Source organism: Myotis myotis, unplaced genomic scaffold (assembly GCF_014108235.1).
Source record: "Myotis myotis isolate mMyoMyo1 unplaced genomic scaffold, mMyoMyo1.p scaffold_m19_p_9, whole genome shotgun sequence".
Taxonomy (NCBI): Eukaryota; Metazoa; Chordata; class Mammalia; order Chiroptera; family Vespertilionidae; genus Myotis; species Myotis myotis.
The window spans coordinates 59,760,857-59,779,991 of NW_023416401.1; the positions used below are offsets into that span (position 1 = coordinate 59,760,857).

Sequence of the window (19,135 nt, forward strand, 5' to 3'; positions counted from 1 at the left end):
AGAACAGGAACAACATCTTAATTATTTATTGTTATATCCATAGTGCCTAATGTGGTTCCTAGCTCATAGTAGGTGCTCAGGAAACATTTGTGGAAGGAAGGAAGGGAAGGAGGGAGGGAGGGAGGGAGGGAAGGGAGGGGAGGGGAGGGGAGGGGAGGGGAGGGGAGGGAAAGAAGGAAGGAGGGAGGGGAAAGAAGAATTAACTTTGAAAGGATCTGCCAGAACCTGAGAAACAAACCCTCTCCCCTTTAGCCAAGCTAAAGATGATGTACATGGCGGGGGGGGGGGGGGGGGCTGTTATTGTTCATTTCTAAAGTTCTATCAAATTACTCCAAAATTCAATTCCCTCTTGAACGTTGTTTCTCTTTTCATTTTCATCAGCTCCATCTTTTTAACACTGGCTGTTGAATTTCACGTTTGGAGCAGTTGATTGAATTGTGGCTCTGGGGACTTGCAAACAGTCACTTTAGACACTTGGGGTTCCATTCACGCAGCCACCACACCAGCCCCCCTTTAGCTCCAGAGAAACCATCTCTTATGAGAGCCAATTATATTTTTACAGCCAAGAATGCCAGACTCTAAAACACGGACTATAAAAATCAGAATTCTCCGTGACTAATATGTGTCCAATGAAAATATAAAATGCCTAGTTAAAGGGAAAAGGCTGATTGGAAAAACCCACACGCAGGTGAAGTTCCATAGCTGATGTCACCTGGGGCCCAAGCCTGGAAAAGGCTGGGAGCTCACCTATCCAGGGGCCAAAAACCATCCGATCCCTCAGGTTCCCATAGGCTCCCGCATTCCTCCTGCACAGGGAGTGGCAGCCAAGGGAGGCGGATGGAGGCAGGCAATCATGTTGATTAAGCACCTACTGTGTGCCAGGCACTGACCTGGTGGAATCCTGAGAACAATTCTGTGAACTGAAATTCATTCTCACCCACTTGCAGAGGGGGCTTCCTGTGGGGGTCTCAAAAACTGAAGGAGTTAGCTGGGGAAAGAGGAGGCTCTGGAAAGGAATTACACGAAGAAGGAACAGCATGTACAAAGGCAAGACGCAATCAGTAGAATAAAAGCAGTTTGGTATTGCTGAAGTTTAAGTGCCATCAAGGCGAGGGGAAGAACAAGGTTGAGGGAGTGGACAGGGGTCAAGAGTTTTGTGGACCTTGCTGGGTGGGGAAGGGACTACAGGCAAAACCCAGAAGCCTGGAAATGCCAAAGTGAGCTGTCAGTCATCTGGGCAAGAGATGATGGAGCCCGGAGCGATGTATCATGGTGACAAAGTCAACAGGACTGGGTGACCGAGTGGTTGCCCATGGAGGGTGAGGTGAGGAGTAGACTCAAGGATGACATCCAGATTCCATTCTCCAGCACTGATGGTGGGGCTGCCTCTGCCTTGGGGACCCATGGGAGGCACAGGTGAGGGCAAAGATACTACATTGCACTGTGGACATGCTGGGCTCATGGTGCTCACAAGATGTAAGAACCAGATGAGAGGGTTTGGCTCGGGAGCAGGTCTGGGCTCAACTTAGAGGTACAGCTATTGGTTGTCAGCTTCGTGACAATCCCTTGGTGATAAACCACAGAGCAGTGGGGCTTACCGAGAAGAGTGTGGGTGAGAGCCTGCAAATGAGCAGCCATGGGATTCATCGGTCCCATACACAAGTTCAGTTTAGGGGAGCATCTCAGTACTGCCAGGGCAGCCCCCCAGTAGCTTTTCCTTCCCTCCCCCTCAATTTCTTTTAAAAATATTTGAGCCAAATTTTTAAAAATTAAGCACACTCACTTAAAAATATAAATCGCTGGCCCTAGCTGTTTGGCTCAGTGGCTAGAGCGTTGGCCTACAGACTGGAAGGTCCTGGGTTCATTTCTGGTCAAGGGCACACACCTCATTGGCAGGCTCCTCCCAGGCCCAGGCCCTGATCCCTGGTCAGGGCTCTTGCAGGAAGCAACCAATCGATGTGCTTGTCTCACATTGATATTTCTCTCTGGCTTTCCCACTCTCTCTAAAAATCAATGGAAAAATATCCTCGGGTGAGGATTAAAAATATAAACCTCTGGCTTCTCTTGGAAAATCAGGAGATCTGGCAACTTGGGCTAGAAACTCTCGAGAACCACCATTGCTCGAAGTAGCTAAGAAGTCATTTCTCCCTTAGACAGGGCATGTGCTTGCCAATCACCACAGTCCCTGTACCCCCCTATTGTCTTGCAGAATGTGAGGCTGAGTAGTCCTGTGGTCAGTTATCATTGCACTTGCCATGATTTCCATGTCCCACACCTTTTTCAAATAAAGGGTAGCCTCTGAGAGTGCTTCAAGCATTAACAGAACATATATCATTGCAAATGCCAAGACAATTTCTTTGCCTTTAATATGCAAAACAAGGCAACACTGTCTTCTCTCATTCACAGGGCTTGCTGGCAATGGTGAGAGAACTCTAGAAAAAGAAAAGAGGAACACATAGGAGAGAGAGAGAGAGAGAGAGAGAGAGAGAGAGAGAGAGATCAGACAGGGAGGGTGACATGAGAAGTTGTCAGGGAAGAGACTTTTAAGGAGAGTGTGATCAGCAACATCTAATGCTAACCGGAAGTTCTGTCACACAGGCATGAAGGGTTGGTGACATACAAGTACACACAAGGCCATACATGCATGCACATACACAGGAACATGTGTGCAGGTCCACCTACATTCATGTGTACATGTCTTTGCACAGTGAGACACGTGTGCACACACAAAGAATATAATGAAGGGTTGTGCACATGTGAGCATGTACGTGAACACACGTGCAAGCAGGAGGACACATGCACTCAAGCACGAAGATATCCGTGTCTGCACAGACACAGGCACGCAGGCACATGTGTGTTCACAGAGCCGCCCAGATCTGTGCAAACTCTCAGAGATACATGCTCACACCTAATGAAGCCCTGCCAGTTCCAAACCAGCAACTCGTAACTACATAAATATGATAAACAACTCCCCTCCAGATGGCTCCACATGCACACCCACTCCTCCCGCTCAGAGGGATGGCGCATTCTATGCCAATAAATCCTCCTGTTTGAAAACATTTACCTTCTTAATTGGCCTGTTTATGGGTAAAATATGTTTCTGGGTAACACTCTGTCAGAAAGGGATTCTGAGATGCCCGCCCACCCAGGGCTCAGCCCAGAGACAGGCCCTGGGTGCCAGGGAGGTTCAGCGTGACCCACGCACAGAGATAAGATGCAAAGGGGGAGCATCTCAGTACCGCCAGGGCAGCTCGCCCAGTGGCTTTTCCTTCCCTCCCCCTCAGTTTCTTCCTTTGGGTCCACACTGCATACAGCACAGACCAATCCTCTGCTTCACACTTTCATTTCTCTGGCAGCATGCCTGCAAGGTGTGAGGACTATGATGACCCCCGTGGTGGGCTGAATGAAGGGTGGTCCCCACAAAAGACACGTCCACATCCAAATCCCTGGAACCTGTGAATGTGACCTTATATGAAAATAAAATTAAATTAAAGATCTTAAGATGCTATCGTCCTGGATTACCAGGTGGGCCCTAAATCTAACGACAAGTGTCCTTATAGGAGACAGGAGAAGGTGATCTGAAGGCAGAGCAGAGGCTGGAGGCTCCAAGCCAAGGAATGCAAAGGCATGCTAGCGAAGAAGGCAAGGAAGGATTCTCCCTCAGAGCCCTGCTGACATCTTGATGCTGGACTTCGGTCCCGATCTGTGGGAGAATAAACTATTATTTGAAGCCACTTCATGTGTGGTAAATGGTTGCAGCAGCCTCAGGAAGCTGGTACACTCCCTCTCTTATGGGGGGAGTGGCGGCCCAGAGCTGGGACTCAGGCTCACATTTGCTCTTTACTCTGGCACCTCACCGGTTCGGAAGGAGAGCACAGTAGAGACGGAGAAGCTGAGGCCCGGAAAGGGGCAGGGTGTCATCTAGTGGCAAGGAAGGGACCCGAACCAGGACGCTGTCCGTCCTTGTGCTACATACACCCCGGCAGTCTCCTCACCAGGAGCAGGGTGGGCAATGGTTAGAGAACTCTAGAAAAAGAACCAATTCTGGGATCCATGGAGGAAGGACAGAAAAGAGACCCCTCATGGGTGCCGTTTTCCTCTAATATAGGCCCCGGGGGTAAATCATTAAGATCCCTCATAGCTGTTCTCTGCCGGGCGCTGGGACCACCACCTCGCCTTCCATATGCCCCAGCCCCATCCATTGCCTCGCTGAGAAGGAACATACCTGCCATAAGGGTTCCTGTGGTTAACGGGGCTCAAATCCATAACCGGCCTAGCAGCCACTGCACACAGAGGCCTCTCACCACACTCCGTCGCTTGCACGCACGCACTCACGCACTTTCACGCACGCACTCACGCACGCACTCACGCACGCACGCATGCAGGCTTCCAGGAAAAGCCGCAGACTGAGCCACCAGCCCCTTTTACCGTGTTCCTGCTGGCTCAGCTGGCTCTTATAAGGGAGCGGAATGTCTTCAACCAATGGGCTGAGACCTGCCCTGTCCAATCTGAACTGCACAGCTATATCCGTATTTGCATCTTTATTGGCCAATCAGAGCAGCTCTATAACGACCAATCAGAACGTGCGATTCTGACCTAGCAAGACAGTGTTATTTGGACCAATCAGACTGTGCAAATTTGGATTCCTCACATTCATAAAAAATGGACCAATCTGGGACCAGCGTGGGGACTTTCTCTACAAAAAGCTGCCTCCCCATTGTCTCAGAGGTGTACACTCTCAGTTTCCACCATAGCGGTTTCCCTGATTTGCAAACCTTTTAACTGAAGAAAGCTTCTCCTTTTACTCACCCCAGATTGGGGGCTCCTGTTGGCATTAGATTGGTGGCAGCAAACGTTTGTTGACATCAAAGAGGAAGCCATATACCACACCACACAGCTGGTTAGCTCCAGAGCAGGGATTCGAACTCAGATCTATCTGCTTCAAAGGCCACCTGGACATGCTGCCTCACAGGTAAGAGCTGTGGTGCTTCCCAGGATCAGGAGATGTTGCCAGGCCACCAGAAGCAAGTGAGTCCCTGGTTTCTCTTTCAACAACGGTAAAAAGATTTGTGTTTTTTTATTCATGATAAAAAAAACTTATAGGAATAGTAGTGGGTGATACAGATTCCGGTAAAAACACAAATGTATTATTCCACCTCCATGTGGTAAAAAGTATACTTGTACAGTGTTTTGACTTGTATTTTGTGGTATTAAAACAGTGAAGTAAAAAAATAACAACAAAAAACAAGAGGCAGCAGGGGAGTGACAACATCTGGCCTAGATATTAAAAGGTACCTCTGGCAGCTGAGTGGAGAATGGTTTGTAGGGGTCGAGAGACAGTAGGGAAGCCAGTGAGGAGGCCTTGACAAATGAGTGATGCTGGTAACCTGGACCACAGCCATGGCAAGCATCATGGGTGTGAGACCCGTACAACTGCACAGGCCCTCACGCAGAAAGGCCCTATACTTGGTTTAATGCTGTTGTCACTGTCTTAGAATTCTTAATACTTTTTGAACAAGGGACCCCATCCTTCATTTTGCACTGACCCTGACAAATTCCAGAAAGTCATGATCAAAGCTGAGAAAGGATCTCAAACACTCAAAGTATGACTTTTGTCACTGGTCTGCTGGAGCTGGTTTCTACCAGCGTGGAGAGCCGGTTGTTCAATTTTGAGGATTTGTGTTATGTTGGTAGCTTGAAATTGGTCATGATGAAAGTATTTACACCATAGAAATCAGCAAACATTACACTAGTCAGGATCTTTAAAAAAAAAAAGACATTCCTTTTTTTAAAATACATTTTTATTGATTTCAGAGAGGAAGGGAGAAATAGAAACAATCAATGATGAGAATCATTGATCAGCTGCCTCCTACAAACCCCCTTTCATCTCTCTCTAAAATCAATAAAAAATAAAAAAATTTTAAAAAGCTCCTGTGGACTGAGCCCTGACGAGAAATCAAACCACAACCTTCTGGTTCATAGGTTGAGGCTCAACTATTGAGCTACACTTGCCAGGCTGAAAAAAGACATTTCTTCATCAGGGTTTTCCCAGGGTGTGTTCAAGGCCCACCTTAGCAGTGTGCTAAAAATAGTAGTTTCTGGGCAGCCCTCCCCAGTTCTGTTGGGTCACCCTGCAGAGTGTAGAGTGGGGCTCTGGCTGATTCCTGAACCCCCCGAGGCTGCAGGGCCCGGTCAGGAAGGCTGAGGCCCTACACAGTGGGTCCACAAGCTCCACTGGAAATAGGAGCAGAGGAAACCGGTTTTTGGAGTTGGAAAAGGAAATCCGCTTGAGCTGTAGGTGTGGCAGCTCATCAAGAGAGCCGAGGGGCAGCAGTTCCCGATACTGAGGTTCTTGGCCTGGGACCCACCCCTACCCTCCCACATGGAGGCCAAGCCCAAGGGGGAGGCGTCATCCACAGTGCTGCCCAACTTTGCTGGCAGGGACTTTTAACAGAGACCTTCTGAGATGCACACAGCGTAATGGCCCCTTGTAGAGTGGGCGCACAGTAAATAACTACTATTACTAGTATTATTACGAATGTTGTTGTTATAATGGCCTCGCCTCCTGGCAAGGCTGCCTCCTGGCTGGGTTGCCCGCTTTCTCCTACACCCTTTCCTCTCGTACCCCGCCCCCCCTTCAACCTCCTTTCTCCATCTCCCCCCCAAGCTCTGACAGCGGCTGGGACCACCACATATCCATTCCCTACCACTGCTTCACGTCGGGGACCCTGGCAGCCTAGCATCAGAGAACCCCAGCAAGGGGGGTAGGTGGAGATGGCGGTTAGACGGGGGTCGATTCTAAGTAGACACCCTCACCTCCACTCCACCTGCTCTCGCCCATCCTTCCAGGAGCGCAGACCACCCGGGAAAAGCCACCCTCTCCGCGTTGTTGCGACGCTCAGGGTCTCACTGCTTGGGAGATGGCGCCACCTACAGACTCCTGGGAGCTCTGCGGCTTCGGTCCCTCAAACCAGGGAGGAGGGGGCAGAGAGGCCCCCCCCCCCCCGCCACACACACACACACACACCACCCCCTACACACACACACACACACACCACCCCCTACACACACACACACACACACACACACACCACCCCCTACACACACACACACACCACCCCCTACACCACACACACACACACACACACACACACACACACACACCACCCCCTACACACACACACACACACCACCCCCTACACACACACACACACACACACACACCACCCCCTACACACACACACACACACACACACACACACACACACACACACGCCCTCTAGGGGCCTGGGCCGGCTCCTGCACTGAACCAAATACAGCATCACACTGTCTCCCGCTGCTCTGGGACTGGGAAGGAGCCTTTCCAAAACGTGTTCGGTGGAACCCACACCTTGATCAAGAAGTTTGGAAAATGCCCCTTGGAGATTGTCCGGGGCATATCTGCCCCCAAAGCCTGGCTTGAATTAACCCTTCGATTCCCTAACATGAACACTGAGACGATGGGAAAGTTACTTTTTCTTGGCCTGTTACCTCACCTGCAGAATGGGGGCGAGGGTATTGCACTGGAGGAGAGTGTCTCAAAGCTCAGGTGGGAGTCTCAGAATTTAATGAGAAAGAGAATCACCTGGTAGCATGTTTAAAATGCAGTTTCCAGGGTCCAACCTCCCCACAAATTCTGATCCATACAGGAACCTGCAGGTGGAGTTAGTTTCTGAGAGAGTCTAATGCAGATGTTCTGCCAACCCCAGCATGAGAAACAAAACACCAAAGGAACCAGACTCAAGGCGGCCAGGAAAGCTGGCAGGGCCCTGCCAGTTCATAGCAGGAGTGTGGAAGCTGTGACTCTATCCAGAGGGCAGTAGAAGACACAAGAGCTTTTATTTATTTTTTTTAATTTTTTTTTTCTTTTTTATTGCTTAAAGTATTACAAAGGGTATTACATATGTGTCCATTTTATCCCCCCGCCCTATTTTTTTTTTTTAATTTTATTTATTTACTAGTATTTTTATTCTTGATTGATAGAAAGGGGGTGTAGAGAAAAAGAGAGAGAGACATCCATTTGTTCCAGTGATTTATGCAGTCATTGGTTATTGTATGTGCCTCACGGAATAGAACCTACAACCTTGGTGCATTGGGACACTCTAACCAACTGAGCTACTGGGCCAGGGCATGGAGCTTTTATTTTGTTTTATATAATTTTTTAAATGTTTGTTTATTTCAGAGAGGAAGGGAGAGGGTGAGATAGAAATATCAATGATGAGAATCATTGATCAGCTGCTTCTTGCATGCCTCACACTGGGGAACGGGCCCACAACCTGGGAATGTGCCCTGACAGGGAATTGAACCTTGATCTCCTGGATCATAGATCAGTGTTCAACCACTGAGCCACACCGGCCAGGTGAGGGCATGGAGCTTTTGGAAGGTGACAGCTTCTTTAGAAAGATCACTCTGGCATTGGCTACTATGAAGAAAGGGTTGGTGGGGGTTGGACAAGGTGGGTGGCAGAGAGATCAGGGAGGTAACTGCTGAAGTCACCCAGATGAGGCAGTGGTGTCCTGGGCCGGGTGTTGACAGTGGAGGAGAGGGGACAGATTTTAGAGGTAAATTTTTTTAAATATATTTCATTGATTTTTCACAGAGGAAAGGAGGATAGAGAGTTAGAAACATCAATGAGGGAGAAACATCGATCAGCTGCCTCCTGCACACCTCCTACTGGGGATGTGCCTGCAACCAAGGTACATGCCCTTGGCCGAATTGAACCCGGGACCTTTCAGTCCGCAGGCCGACGCTCTATCCACTGAGCCAAACCGGTTAGGGCGGTAAATTTTTATATTTTTCTTTTTAATTGATTTCAGAGAAGGGAGAGGGAGAGAGAGAAACATCAATGATGAGAGATAATCATTGTTCGGCTGCCTCCTGCACACCCCACACTGGGAAGTAAGCCCACAACCTGGGCATGTGCCCTGACCGGGAATCAAACTGTGACCTCCTGGTCCATAGCTCCATGCTCAACCACTGAGCCATGCCAGCTGGGCAGAGGTAGATTCTTTAAATCCTTTGGAATATGAGAATCCATTGGCATTTCTGATTACATTTATTGTTTATCCCAGCCTTTTAAAACCTCAAGGGATTGTGTATTATGTACACAATACATTGGTACAGTGGTATATATTTTTTGAGCACGATATATATATATATATATATATATCCTGGACAATCACTTTTAGAGCCCTGAGTTCGGACTACATTGAGGCCTTCATACTGTGAGGAAGCTCAAGCCATATTGAGAGGCCACATGCTCCTGCTGACAGCCCAGGGGAGGTCCCAGCCTACAACTAGCATCAATGGTCCCACACACCATAGGACTGAAGAGATCTGATGATTCCAGCTGTTGAAGTCACCACCAGCCTTCAGGTCTTTGCAGGTCTTCCCAGTTATCACAGAACAGGGATAAGTTGTTCCCACAGAATTGATGAGCATAATGAAATAATTGCTTTTCACAACTGTGTTTCAGGATGGTTTATTATGAAGCAATAGATAAGAGGTACTGTCATCATTATGTACCATAGTGTCTTCTTCCACACTTTCTGTGAAGGAACCAAGTGTCCCCACATAGCTGCCCATACTGAGAGGCAGAGAAAGAAACAGGTAGTGTCAGTGAGATGGTCTGGGGAAAAAGAGGTGAGGCCTCACTCAGGGTGGGGAGAGCAAACCAGCCCCAGAGGGATCCCACCTTCAAAGCCCCTTGTGGAAGGAGCTAGGAGTCTAACTCGCCGTCTGGTTCTGACACCACCACTCCATTCCAGATCCTGCTGCCTGTGGCCTTTTACTCTTAGCAGGAAGATTTCCAAGAGAGTTGGCCACCTCTTTGGACCCAAGTATTAGGTCATATTTAGTTGGCACCTTCTAAGGGAGAAAGGGAAGAGACTGTGAACCTGCCCCTCCCCACCACTGTGGCAGAAAAGGTATTCCAGGGCTGGATTTTTGTGGGTCCACTGCTCCCCGCTCTGTGACCTTGGGCAAGTCACTTTCTCCCTCTGAGCCTGAGTTTTCTCTGCAGTAAAATCGGGCAATGAGTAGTCCTGCCCTGAAAACAGTTCCTGTGTGGATTAAATAAAATGAAGCAGATTTAAGTGCCCAGTCTTAGTAAATGCTCCCTTAGTTTGTCATTCTTTTGGGACTTGTTGCTATATATATTTTTAATTGATTTCAGAGAGAAAGGGAAAGGGAGAGATAGAAACATCAATGAGAAAGAATCATTGATTGGCTGCCTCCTAGATACGCCACACTGGGTATCGAGCCTGCAACCGGGTATGTGCCCTAACTAGGAATCCAACTGTGACTTCCTGGTTCATAGGTCTGTCTATGCTCAACCACTGAGTCACACCCAGCCTGGCTGGGACTGTTGCTCATGTTGAAAACCAAAAAGTCCAGACAAGTAATGTCACTGTGAGCAGAACATTTTTGCTTCAGCCCAAGTCACCCTGTGGGAATGTGGGCCCAGTATAGCCACAGCCTCATGGAAATCTAGCCTAGGACTGGTACAGAGTCTGAGCTGCAGGAAACAAGTTCTATGCTTCTATCCCAGCTCCACTTGTCTCCGCTGAGTAAAGCCAGGATGCAGCTTAGCAGGAAGAAAGGAAGCTATTTTTTCTTTAAAAATTTTTTTTTTTTTAATTTCAGAGAGAGAAAGGGAAAGGGAGAGAGATAGAAACATCAATGATGAGACAGAATCATCAGTCAGCTTTTTCCTGCACTCCCCCTACTGGGGACCGAACCTGTAATCCAAGCAGGTGCCCTGACCAGGAATCAAAGTGTGATCTCCTGGTTCATGGGTTGATGCTCAACCACTGAGCACACCTGCCAGGCAGAAGGAAACTATTTCTGCAGGGTGGTACCCAGTTCACACAAGAGACCTCGATGGGGAAACAGGGAAGTTGAGTTCCTATCTTAGCTCTGCCCATACTTGCTATAGGATTTGAAATACCTGTTACCTCATTTCCCCATCTATAATTCATTTCATAAATACTTACCAAAAGTATTGACTCTGCGTCATTGTCCAGCTCAGGCCCACCAGGGTGCCCAAAGTGGTCCCCCAGGCCTTTTCACATACCGGTAAAAACTATCCTACTGCCCTGGCCGGTTGCACAGTGGTTAGAGAGCCAACTCAGCACCAAAGGATTGTAGGTTCAATTCCCATTCAAGGGCAAGCACCAGGATTGCAGGTTGGATCCCCGCCCTTTCGGGGCCCTGTGGAAGGCAACCAATCCATGTGTCTCTCTCACATTGATGTTTCTCTCTCTCCCTCCTCCCTCCCTCCCTCCTTTCCACTTGCTCTAAAAATCAATGGAAAAAAATATCCTCAGGTGAGGATTAACAAACAAACGAAAAAACTATCCTCCTATCTCTGTCTTTCCTGTCTTTTCCCTCGCCGAGTCCTTAGCACCGCTCAACCTTGGATGGGACAGTGCTTCCTTCCCAAGCCCTTCTGGGTCAGTCACCCCTTTCTCAATGGATCATTCTACATCGATTACCCAGTGTGTGGCGGCAGTGATGATGAAGGGGAAGATGACCAGAGCCTACCCTTCCCACCAAACCATGAGCTTTGTTAGAGCCGGCACAAAGGTGTCCTAAATACAGTTGTTGAATAAATGGCCTTCAGGAGACAAGAAATTCATTTGCTTGATCTTTCTGTCACTTATTAGCAGTGGAATCCAAAGCTTCTCTAAGCTTTGGTTTTCCCATCTAGCAAATGGGGTCCATAATCCCTGTGTTTCCCATCTCTATCTCAGAACTTTCTAAACCATGCTGGGTGACCTTACAAGCTATATGAGGCAGCACAGGGCATTAAATAGTGTGCCAAAATTCATGTCTACTTGGAAATAAGGTCTTTGTAGATGTAATTAAGGTGAGGATCAAGGATGAGATCATATTACTTTAGGGTGGGCCCTAATAATGACAAGTGTCCATATAAGAGACAGAAAAGGGAGTCCTCTAGTCCCTGTCACTCACACCTGGTTGAGAAGCCCCTGAGGCAGCTGATAAGAGCTTAATGTCCACCTCGCACACCAATGATGCCCAGGGACCACCACCTGCAGGCTGAGGAGGTAAAAGCTGGCAGCAAGCATTGCTACTACATTCTTCTTGAGGTGGAAAGAAACTTTCTGACAATAGCCAGACCCAACCTCCATATAAGTCAGGAAATTTCAAGCCACTGTGGTCAAGTACCAATTCTATGCGTGGCAGCCATGGGAAAAGGAACAATGAGGGTTGAGGAACAAGGCATGCGCAACTTCACAGATAGGACCCAGCCCCTTTTTTCACAGGTGAGAAAATGAGATCCAAAGTGGGGGCAAACTTGCCCCAGGGCACCCACTGATTCATGGTAGTGTTTAATTGTGAGCTCTCAATTCTGCCAATCTGCATGCAGAATTAAAGATGAATATGCACAGATCTACTTTTATGAGGGAGAGGGTCCATAGCATTCATCAGATTCTCAAGGGAGTACAAGACTAAAGAAGAGTAGGGAGTGGAAGAGTCCAGGCCAAAGTCAATGGCAAGTCACCGCAGATCTGAGACTACAATTTGTGTCCTAGATTCTCAATCACTGCCCTACACTTGTTCCTCATGGGAAAGGCCATTTTCTTCAATGCACCTGATTGAAGGGCCTAGTTAGTAGAAACACCATGGTTTCCAACGCGTTTCCTGCTGGCATTGCCTATGGACACTGATAGAGAAGAACTAGGGAAGACTCTAGAGCTACAAAGAAGCTACAAACTCACTCCTAAACTGTTCCCAGAAGGCCCCCACGCAACGTGAAGGCCACAGATGCATGGCTTTCAGAGCCTAAACACATTTCTAATAAGATACACTCTGCTCTTTGGTTCAAATTGTTGATTTAGGTCATGCTCAAGTCTTCTATATGTTTCCACAGGCTCCACTGGACCATGCTAGCCTGGAAAGGGTCAACTCCCAAAGCAAATGAGAGATTGAACACAACGGCAAAGTATGAAAATTAATTGAGATATTTAATAGACAGTGCAAACCATAATTTCATCTGAATATAAATGTATGCACATGTTTCCAATGAGTTATCTATCAGTTATCACAAACAGCAACAAGGACCTTAGAGCTATGTTAGAAAAACATATAGCTGGAATTTAACTCTAACAATCTCACTTGTTCTCAAGAGAACACCATCCATTTCATATCAGTATCACAAACTTCAAAAGACCAGGGAAGTGGAAGTGAGGAGTAGGCTAGAATAGGAAACACAGGGGCCAGTACACAGGTGATGGACAGAAATACAGCTCTTGAGGAAACCAAAATCAGATGCATTATTACAGCTAAGGACAAGGAAAAGCCTATGGTTTTTAAAAAACGACTTTTCTGCCAGTACCATACAAGTCTTACAAAGAGATGTGCGACAAGTCAACTGACTTAAAAAGACAGAGGCTACATTTTCAGATCATTTCAACTGCAAACAGTTGACCCTTTCCATTGAGGTTCAGCAGTGGAGTTAGCGTAGTCCAGAAGCTCAATGTTGGATTTGCAAATACAGTTTATTTTACAGAAATTCAACATTATAAACAGCAGGCACCTCCCATCCCACCCGCCCACCCTTAACCCCGCCCACCCCGCTGGGTACAGACCATGCTATGCAGAGTGAGCAGTGATGCAGCCCTACTGCTTTGGAGGGAGATTCGAGAGCGATGGAACCTGCCTGCACCACGTCCTGCCTGCCCTGCACACGCAAATGCCTGCCCATTTGCAGGTCACCAGAGTCTGTCTGGGCCCAGCTTGCAATGGACCAGTTAATTAAAGCTTCCAGCCCAGGTCTCCAATTCCTTCATGTCGTCGTCTTCCTCTTCCTTCTTCTTGGCTGTGACAAGAGAAAAGGTAAATTAGAAGGGCTAGTTGTAGTCCTCTCAACTCATTCTGGCTGGGTGCCAGGACTGTGCCACATGGTGTCTGCAAAAACAGCCCTGCCCTTGCAGCCACCTCATCTCCAGGCTATCAGCAGACTGCCACTCTGTGCCTAAAAGCTGCAACATAAAACTCCAGATAACCAGGCACACTTTGCCCAACACCTCCCTTCCACCAGCATCAGGGCCAGACAAAACAAGGATTCTACACTAAGAGTCAGGATTCAGGGGAGGCCTCAGTTCCAGAGTATCCAAGGTCAGAAAGAGAAGGGAAAATACCAGAAGAGATCAAATCCTTGCCACTTCCCTTTCCCCCTCAAGTGTCTTGAACCACCTCTCCACACCTGTAGGCAACTTGCTGGACATTTGGACTCCTCTGCCCCTATTCCGGCCCCACCTGAACAGCTGACTCAACTCGAAGGGCCATCTCCTCCTTGAAACCAGGAGAATGAGGTGACTAGTCACTCTGCTCCCCGGGTACTCTCTATGCCAAATCAAACTGCTTCACCTTTTCTAGTTCTGTGCGGAATACTTCCACCCAAATAATGGAAGGGGAAGGAGGAACAGGCAGAAGGAAATGAAAGTCTTATAGAACCAGGACTTTAAAAAAGCCAAGCTATTTCCTTCCCACAGTGATGGCCTCCGAGGCCCCAGGCTTTTACAGGTGCATACAGCCCAGGGTTCTAGACAGGGAGCAAGAGCTGTCCTGGAATTAAACTCTCACACCTTCTCCCAGGCCTTATTTGGTGACACAGGGAAAATCATTCTGGGTTCTCAACTGGGGGTGATACCCTCCCACATCCCAAAGGGGACATCTGGCAATATCTGGAGATAATTTTGTTTGTCACAATTTCGGAAGGGGTGCTACTGGCATCTAGTGGATAGGAGAGGCCAGGGACGCTATTCAACACGCACAGTGTGCAGGACAGGCCCCCCACCCAGCCCCAGCCCGAAGGGCAATCTGGCTACGTCAACAGTGCCACGGATAAGAAACCCTGTTCTAGAGAGAACTAGGATAGGACAGTTGTCTCTGGGGCCATCAGAACAGATCCCACCTGGTTCTCAACTCTGGACCCAAACTGAAGCCAAATGACCACGTGGCGTCATGGATGTGTCAGGACTCTGGATAAGAAGTACTCACTGGGTTTTGATGGTAGAGCTATAGAGGGAACATTTGGTAGAGGGACTGTTTCAGGTCCACTGATTTCCAGCAAATTCTTGTCTAGTTCCTCCTGTTCTAGTTCTTCTAATTCTGCCATGAGTTCATCCTGGTAAAAAGAAACATAAGATTTAGATACCCTTGGGAAGCCCAGCCTCCACAGCAGTACCTCTTGCCCGATGGCTGAGGGGACCCACACCCCTTCTGAGAAGGTCAGAGAAGAGATGAACTCCAGGTCCACATTCTGTGACTCAATTCGCTTCTATTGGTGAACATAATACACAATTGAGTAAGACTGGTGTCTCTGTCTGTCTGTGTCCTGCACTAGGGTGTGCGCATCTTGAGAAAAAGGATTGTATCTTTTCATCCTATTTCTTTATCTCAGAACTGGGTGCACTAAGTGAATGTGTAGGAATGTTTGCTAAATTGAAATAAACTTGCCTAGTCTATCAAACTACAGCTGGAAAACATGAAAACCCTAGTAGTGGCAGCTTAGGGTAGGAGCCACAGGCTGTTTAATCAGCTACACCATGGGAATTAGATAGCACAAAGAATCAGGTTCAATGAAGAGGGTCTGACACTCAGTGGACTCAAACCTAAGGCAGAATGGAGTACCTTCAACAGGGTCTATACTGTATTTCAAAAATCTATGAGACTCAGAGTCCTACTTGCTATAGCAGAAACTGGTAGGTGGCCGAGTTCCAGACCAATTCCCTCAGGACTCAGATGTGCAGGTAACTACTTGTTGAAACCAATTATTGACCTAAAGCCTATTGTTGGGTCCCAACAAAGGTTCCTTTACTTCACCTAACCTTCTACCCCCAACGCGAAAAGCGTCCCTCAAATTCGAGAATTAGGGAGGGTTAATACCATGCCCCATTTGTACAAATCTCTGGAGGGATAAGAACTGGTGATTTCGAAACCACATTCTGTATGTGAGAGAGCCTTCCTTCACTAGCACATCAAAGGGCAGCCAGTGTCATTTGTAAAGCTTGTGTGATCTGCATGAAAACACTCACCTCATCAAACTCTTCTCCAAACCCTACAGGTTTTGAAATAGCTGTTGAAATCTCCTCTGCGAGTTCTTGCTGGTCAGCAATGTCCTGCATTAACTCATCAACTTTATCGATGTCCCTGTAAATGAAATGGACAGATGTCATATTAATGATCTGTCTATGAAAAGAGATTCTGTGAGACAGGAATAGAAACTCTATTCCACCCATCTGCTCCCAGCTCCACCCCCTACAATTACTCTCTGCAAGGAATTACTTTTTTGTCTTTATTCTCTTCCACTCGCCCTTTAAAATAGAGAACCACAGAATCAAGAGGATGGAAGTGTCCTTAGGTATCAACTTAATCCAACACCTAAGGAAATAAGGCTTAGCAAAGCTAGGGGCTACAGTCATTGTCTCTCATGCAAACCAGTAAACATGTCAGATGAGACCACAGGACTTTAACTGCTAGGCCAATAGCTCTTCTTCAAGCTCAAGGGAAATTCTTGAACAGGGTCTAGTATGGGGGAATGTGCTCTTTGTGTTATAGTGGAAGCAACAAATCATAAAGTCACAAGTCAAAATGTAGCCACGCCACTTGACAGGTCCTTCCCATCAACTCAAATACATGTGTGGTCCTCTACTAGACTCCAAAGAAAAGGCAAACATGCAGAATTATTTCCTATACACTGTCAACCTCAATCATATAAACATACAATTAACATAGTATATATACATATACTTCAAAGTGTGCACAGTATTTACTGAGCTGTGCTCTGTACTGGCCATCCTGGAGAACACAGAAATGAAGCAGACATGGACCACACTGAGGAAGCTCAGTCCAATGAACACCCACCCCGAGATAACACCTCACTTAGTATTTGAAGGCTACTTTTCCTGCAGCCCCACACTTCTAGAGCAAAGATCAGCAAACTTTTCCTGTAATGGGCCAAATCGTAAATTTTAGAATTTGTGGGCCATTTGATCTCTGTGGCAATTACTCAACCCTGCGTAGCACAAAAAACACCATAGACAATATGTAAATTAATGGGCACAACTGTGTTTCAATAAAACTTTATTTACAAAAATAGGTGACAGGCCCATAGGCTACATTTTGCCAATCCCTATTCTATAGCGTGGCTGAGTACTCAAAAGGAAGCCAAAAGGGGCTCTAAGCACCGCTAAATATATGCTGCCACGTTCAAGCACTAAAACAACTGCAACAATTTTGTTCATGGGAGAGGCCCTCATTTGAAACCTGGTGTTACCCTTGCCTTTAATTATGATTGTAACAAGTTTGATTATCTAGTTGCTTAGGCCAATGTATATGAGGAGTAGCTACCTAAAGGAGGGGCTGCTAAATCAAGAACACTATCAATATGAGAGCCAAAGCCCAAAAGCAAGGGGGAGGCAGAAACTTCCATCAAAAGCATTCATAAGGCCCTAGCCGGTTTTGTTCAGTGGATAGAGCATCAGACTGTGGACTGAAGGTTCAATTCTAGTCCAGGGCACATGCCTGGGTTGCAGGCTCAATTCCCAGTAGGGGGCATGCAGGAGGCAGCCAATCAATGATTCTCTATCATCATTAATGTTTCTCTCTCTCTCTCTCTCCCTCTCTCTCCTTCTCCATTTCTCTCTGAAATCAATAAAAATATTTTTAAAAAAGAAAGCATTCATAAGAATAGAGAGATCCAATGCCCTTGGATGTACACTTTTCAGGGCCCCTGATAGCATCAGGAAAAAGTCACAAACATTGGTTCTAATCCCAGTTCTATTCAAGCTCATACATAACCCAGGGCAAATCACCTCCCTTCTCTGGGACATGACTTCCCCACCTTGATAATCAGAGGCCTGGGTGAGAAGACCTTCTAAGAACCTTTCCAGCTTGAAACTCTGCTCATCACAGTAACTCTGAGTTACTCAGAAAATACTGCTTTACTCCATGAGATCTGCTTCCAAAGGCAGCAAGGTACATAATTCATTTTAGCAGGAGTTTCAAAAAGAATACAAATTAAAACAACCTGAGGTGCTTGAATGGATAAGTCAAGGGGACTGCCAAGGCCATGGCCTGAGCTCCAGGCATTACAGGGCCAGCATTGCCCTGCCACACGAGTGCCCCCCTCCACCAGCCAGTGGCCACGTACATGTTGTCGTGGGCAGCTTTCATAGCCTTGGCGGCATAGCCCATGTTCTTGAGCACCTCGGTGTTGGTGTTGGCATTTTCCAGGGCCTCTCGCTGGAACTCGATGGTTGATAGTGTGCCGTCAATCTGTGCCAGCTGCTTTTCATACCTCTTCTTGCGCTTCAGTGCCTGGAGGGCCGCTGCATAGGGAGAAAACAGAGTTTCAGAGAGTCTAGACATGAAGTAACGTTCCGGATTCACCTGAGTCTTCTCTGTAATTTTTTAAAAATATATTTTTTAATTGATTTCAGAGAAGAAGGGAGAGGGAGAGAGAGAGAGAAACATCAATGTTGAGAGACAATCATTGATTGGCTGCCTCCTGCACTCCCCCTACTGGGGATTGAGTCCACAACCCAGGCATGTGCCCTTGACTGGACTCAAACCTGGGACCCTTCAATCTGCAGGCCGACGCTCTATCCACTGAACCAAACTGGCTAGGGAGTCTCTCTAATTTTTTTTTAAATATTTTTTTATTGATTTTAGAGAGAGAGAAAGAGAAACGTTGATCACCTACCTTCTACACACCCACTACTGAGAATCAAACCCGCTTCCAGGGCATGTGCCCTGACCAGGAATTGAACCAGTGACCTCACTCAACCAACTGAGCCACAACGGCCAGGGCCCTTCTCTCAAATTTTAATGGATGCACCTCAGTTGTTGTTTCCACTATAACACAAAGAACATATTCAGTTTTCTGAGAAACTATACAAAATTCACGTGCAACCAAGCAAACAAGCAAAAGTTCACATTCTCTGATAGCACCCCCCAACACACACACACACACACACATCAAATCATAAAGAGGCGTTCAGAGAAAGAATGTGCTTTAAGGTCAAACTACATTAGGTTCAAAACCCAGTTCACAGACTTAGGTGAG

General features: G+C 47.2%; 1 protein-coding gene across 1 annotated transcript in view; it reads right to left on the reverse strand.

Moving 5' to 3' along the window:
* Positions 1–13,620: 13,620 nt before the first annotated feature.
* Positions 13,621–19,135, reverse strand: part of CHMP4B (charged multivesicular body protein 4B) — a 36,688-nt gene continuing 31,173 nt past the window's right edge. The window contains exons 2-5 of the mRNA XM_036321515.1: positions 18,221–18,398; positions 16,104–16,218; positions 15,067–15,193; positions 13,621–13,882 (exon numbers count right to left, since the gene is read on the reverse strand). Coding sequence (XP_036177408.1) covers positions 13,815–13,882; positions 15,067–15,193; positions 16,104–16,218; positions 18,221–18,398 — 488 coding nt within the window. The 3' untranslated portion in view covers positions 13,621–13,814. The remainder of the gene's footprint in view (positions 13,883–15,066; positions 15,194–16,103; positions 16,219–18,220; positions 18,399–19,135) is intronic.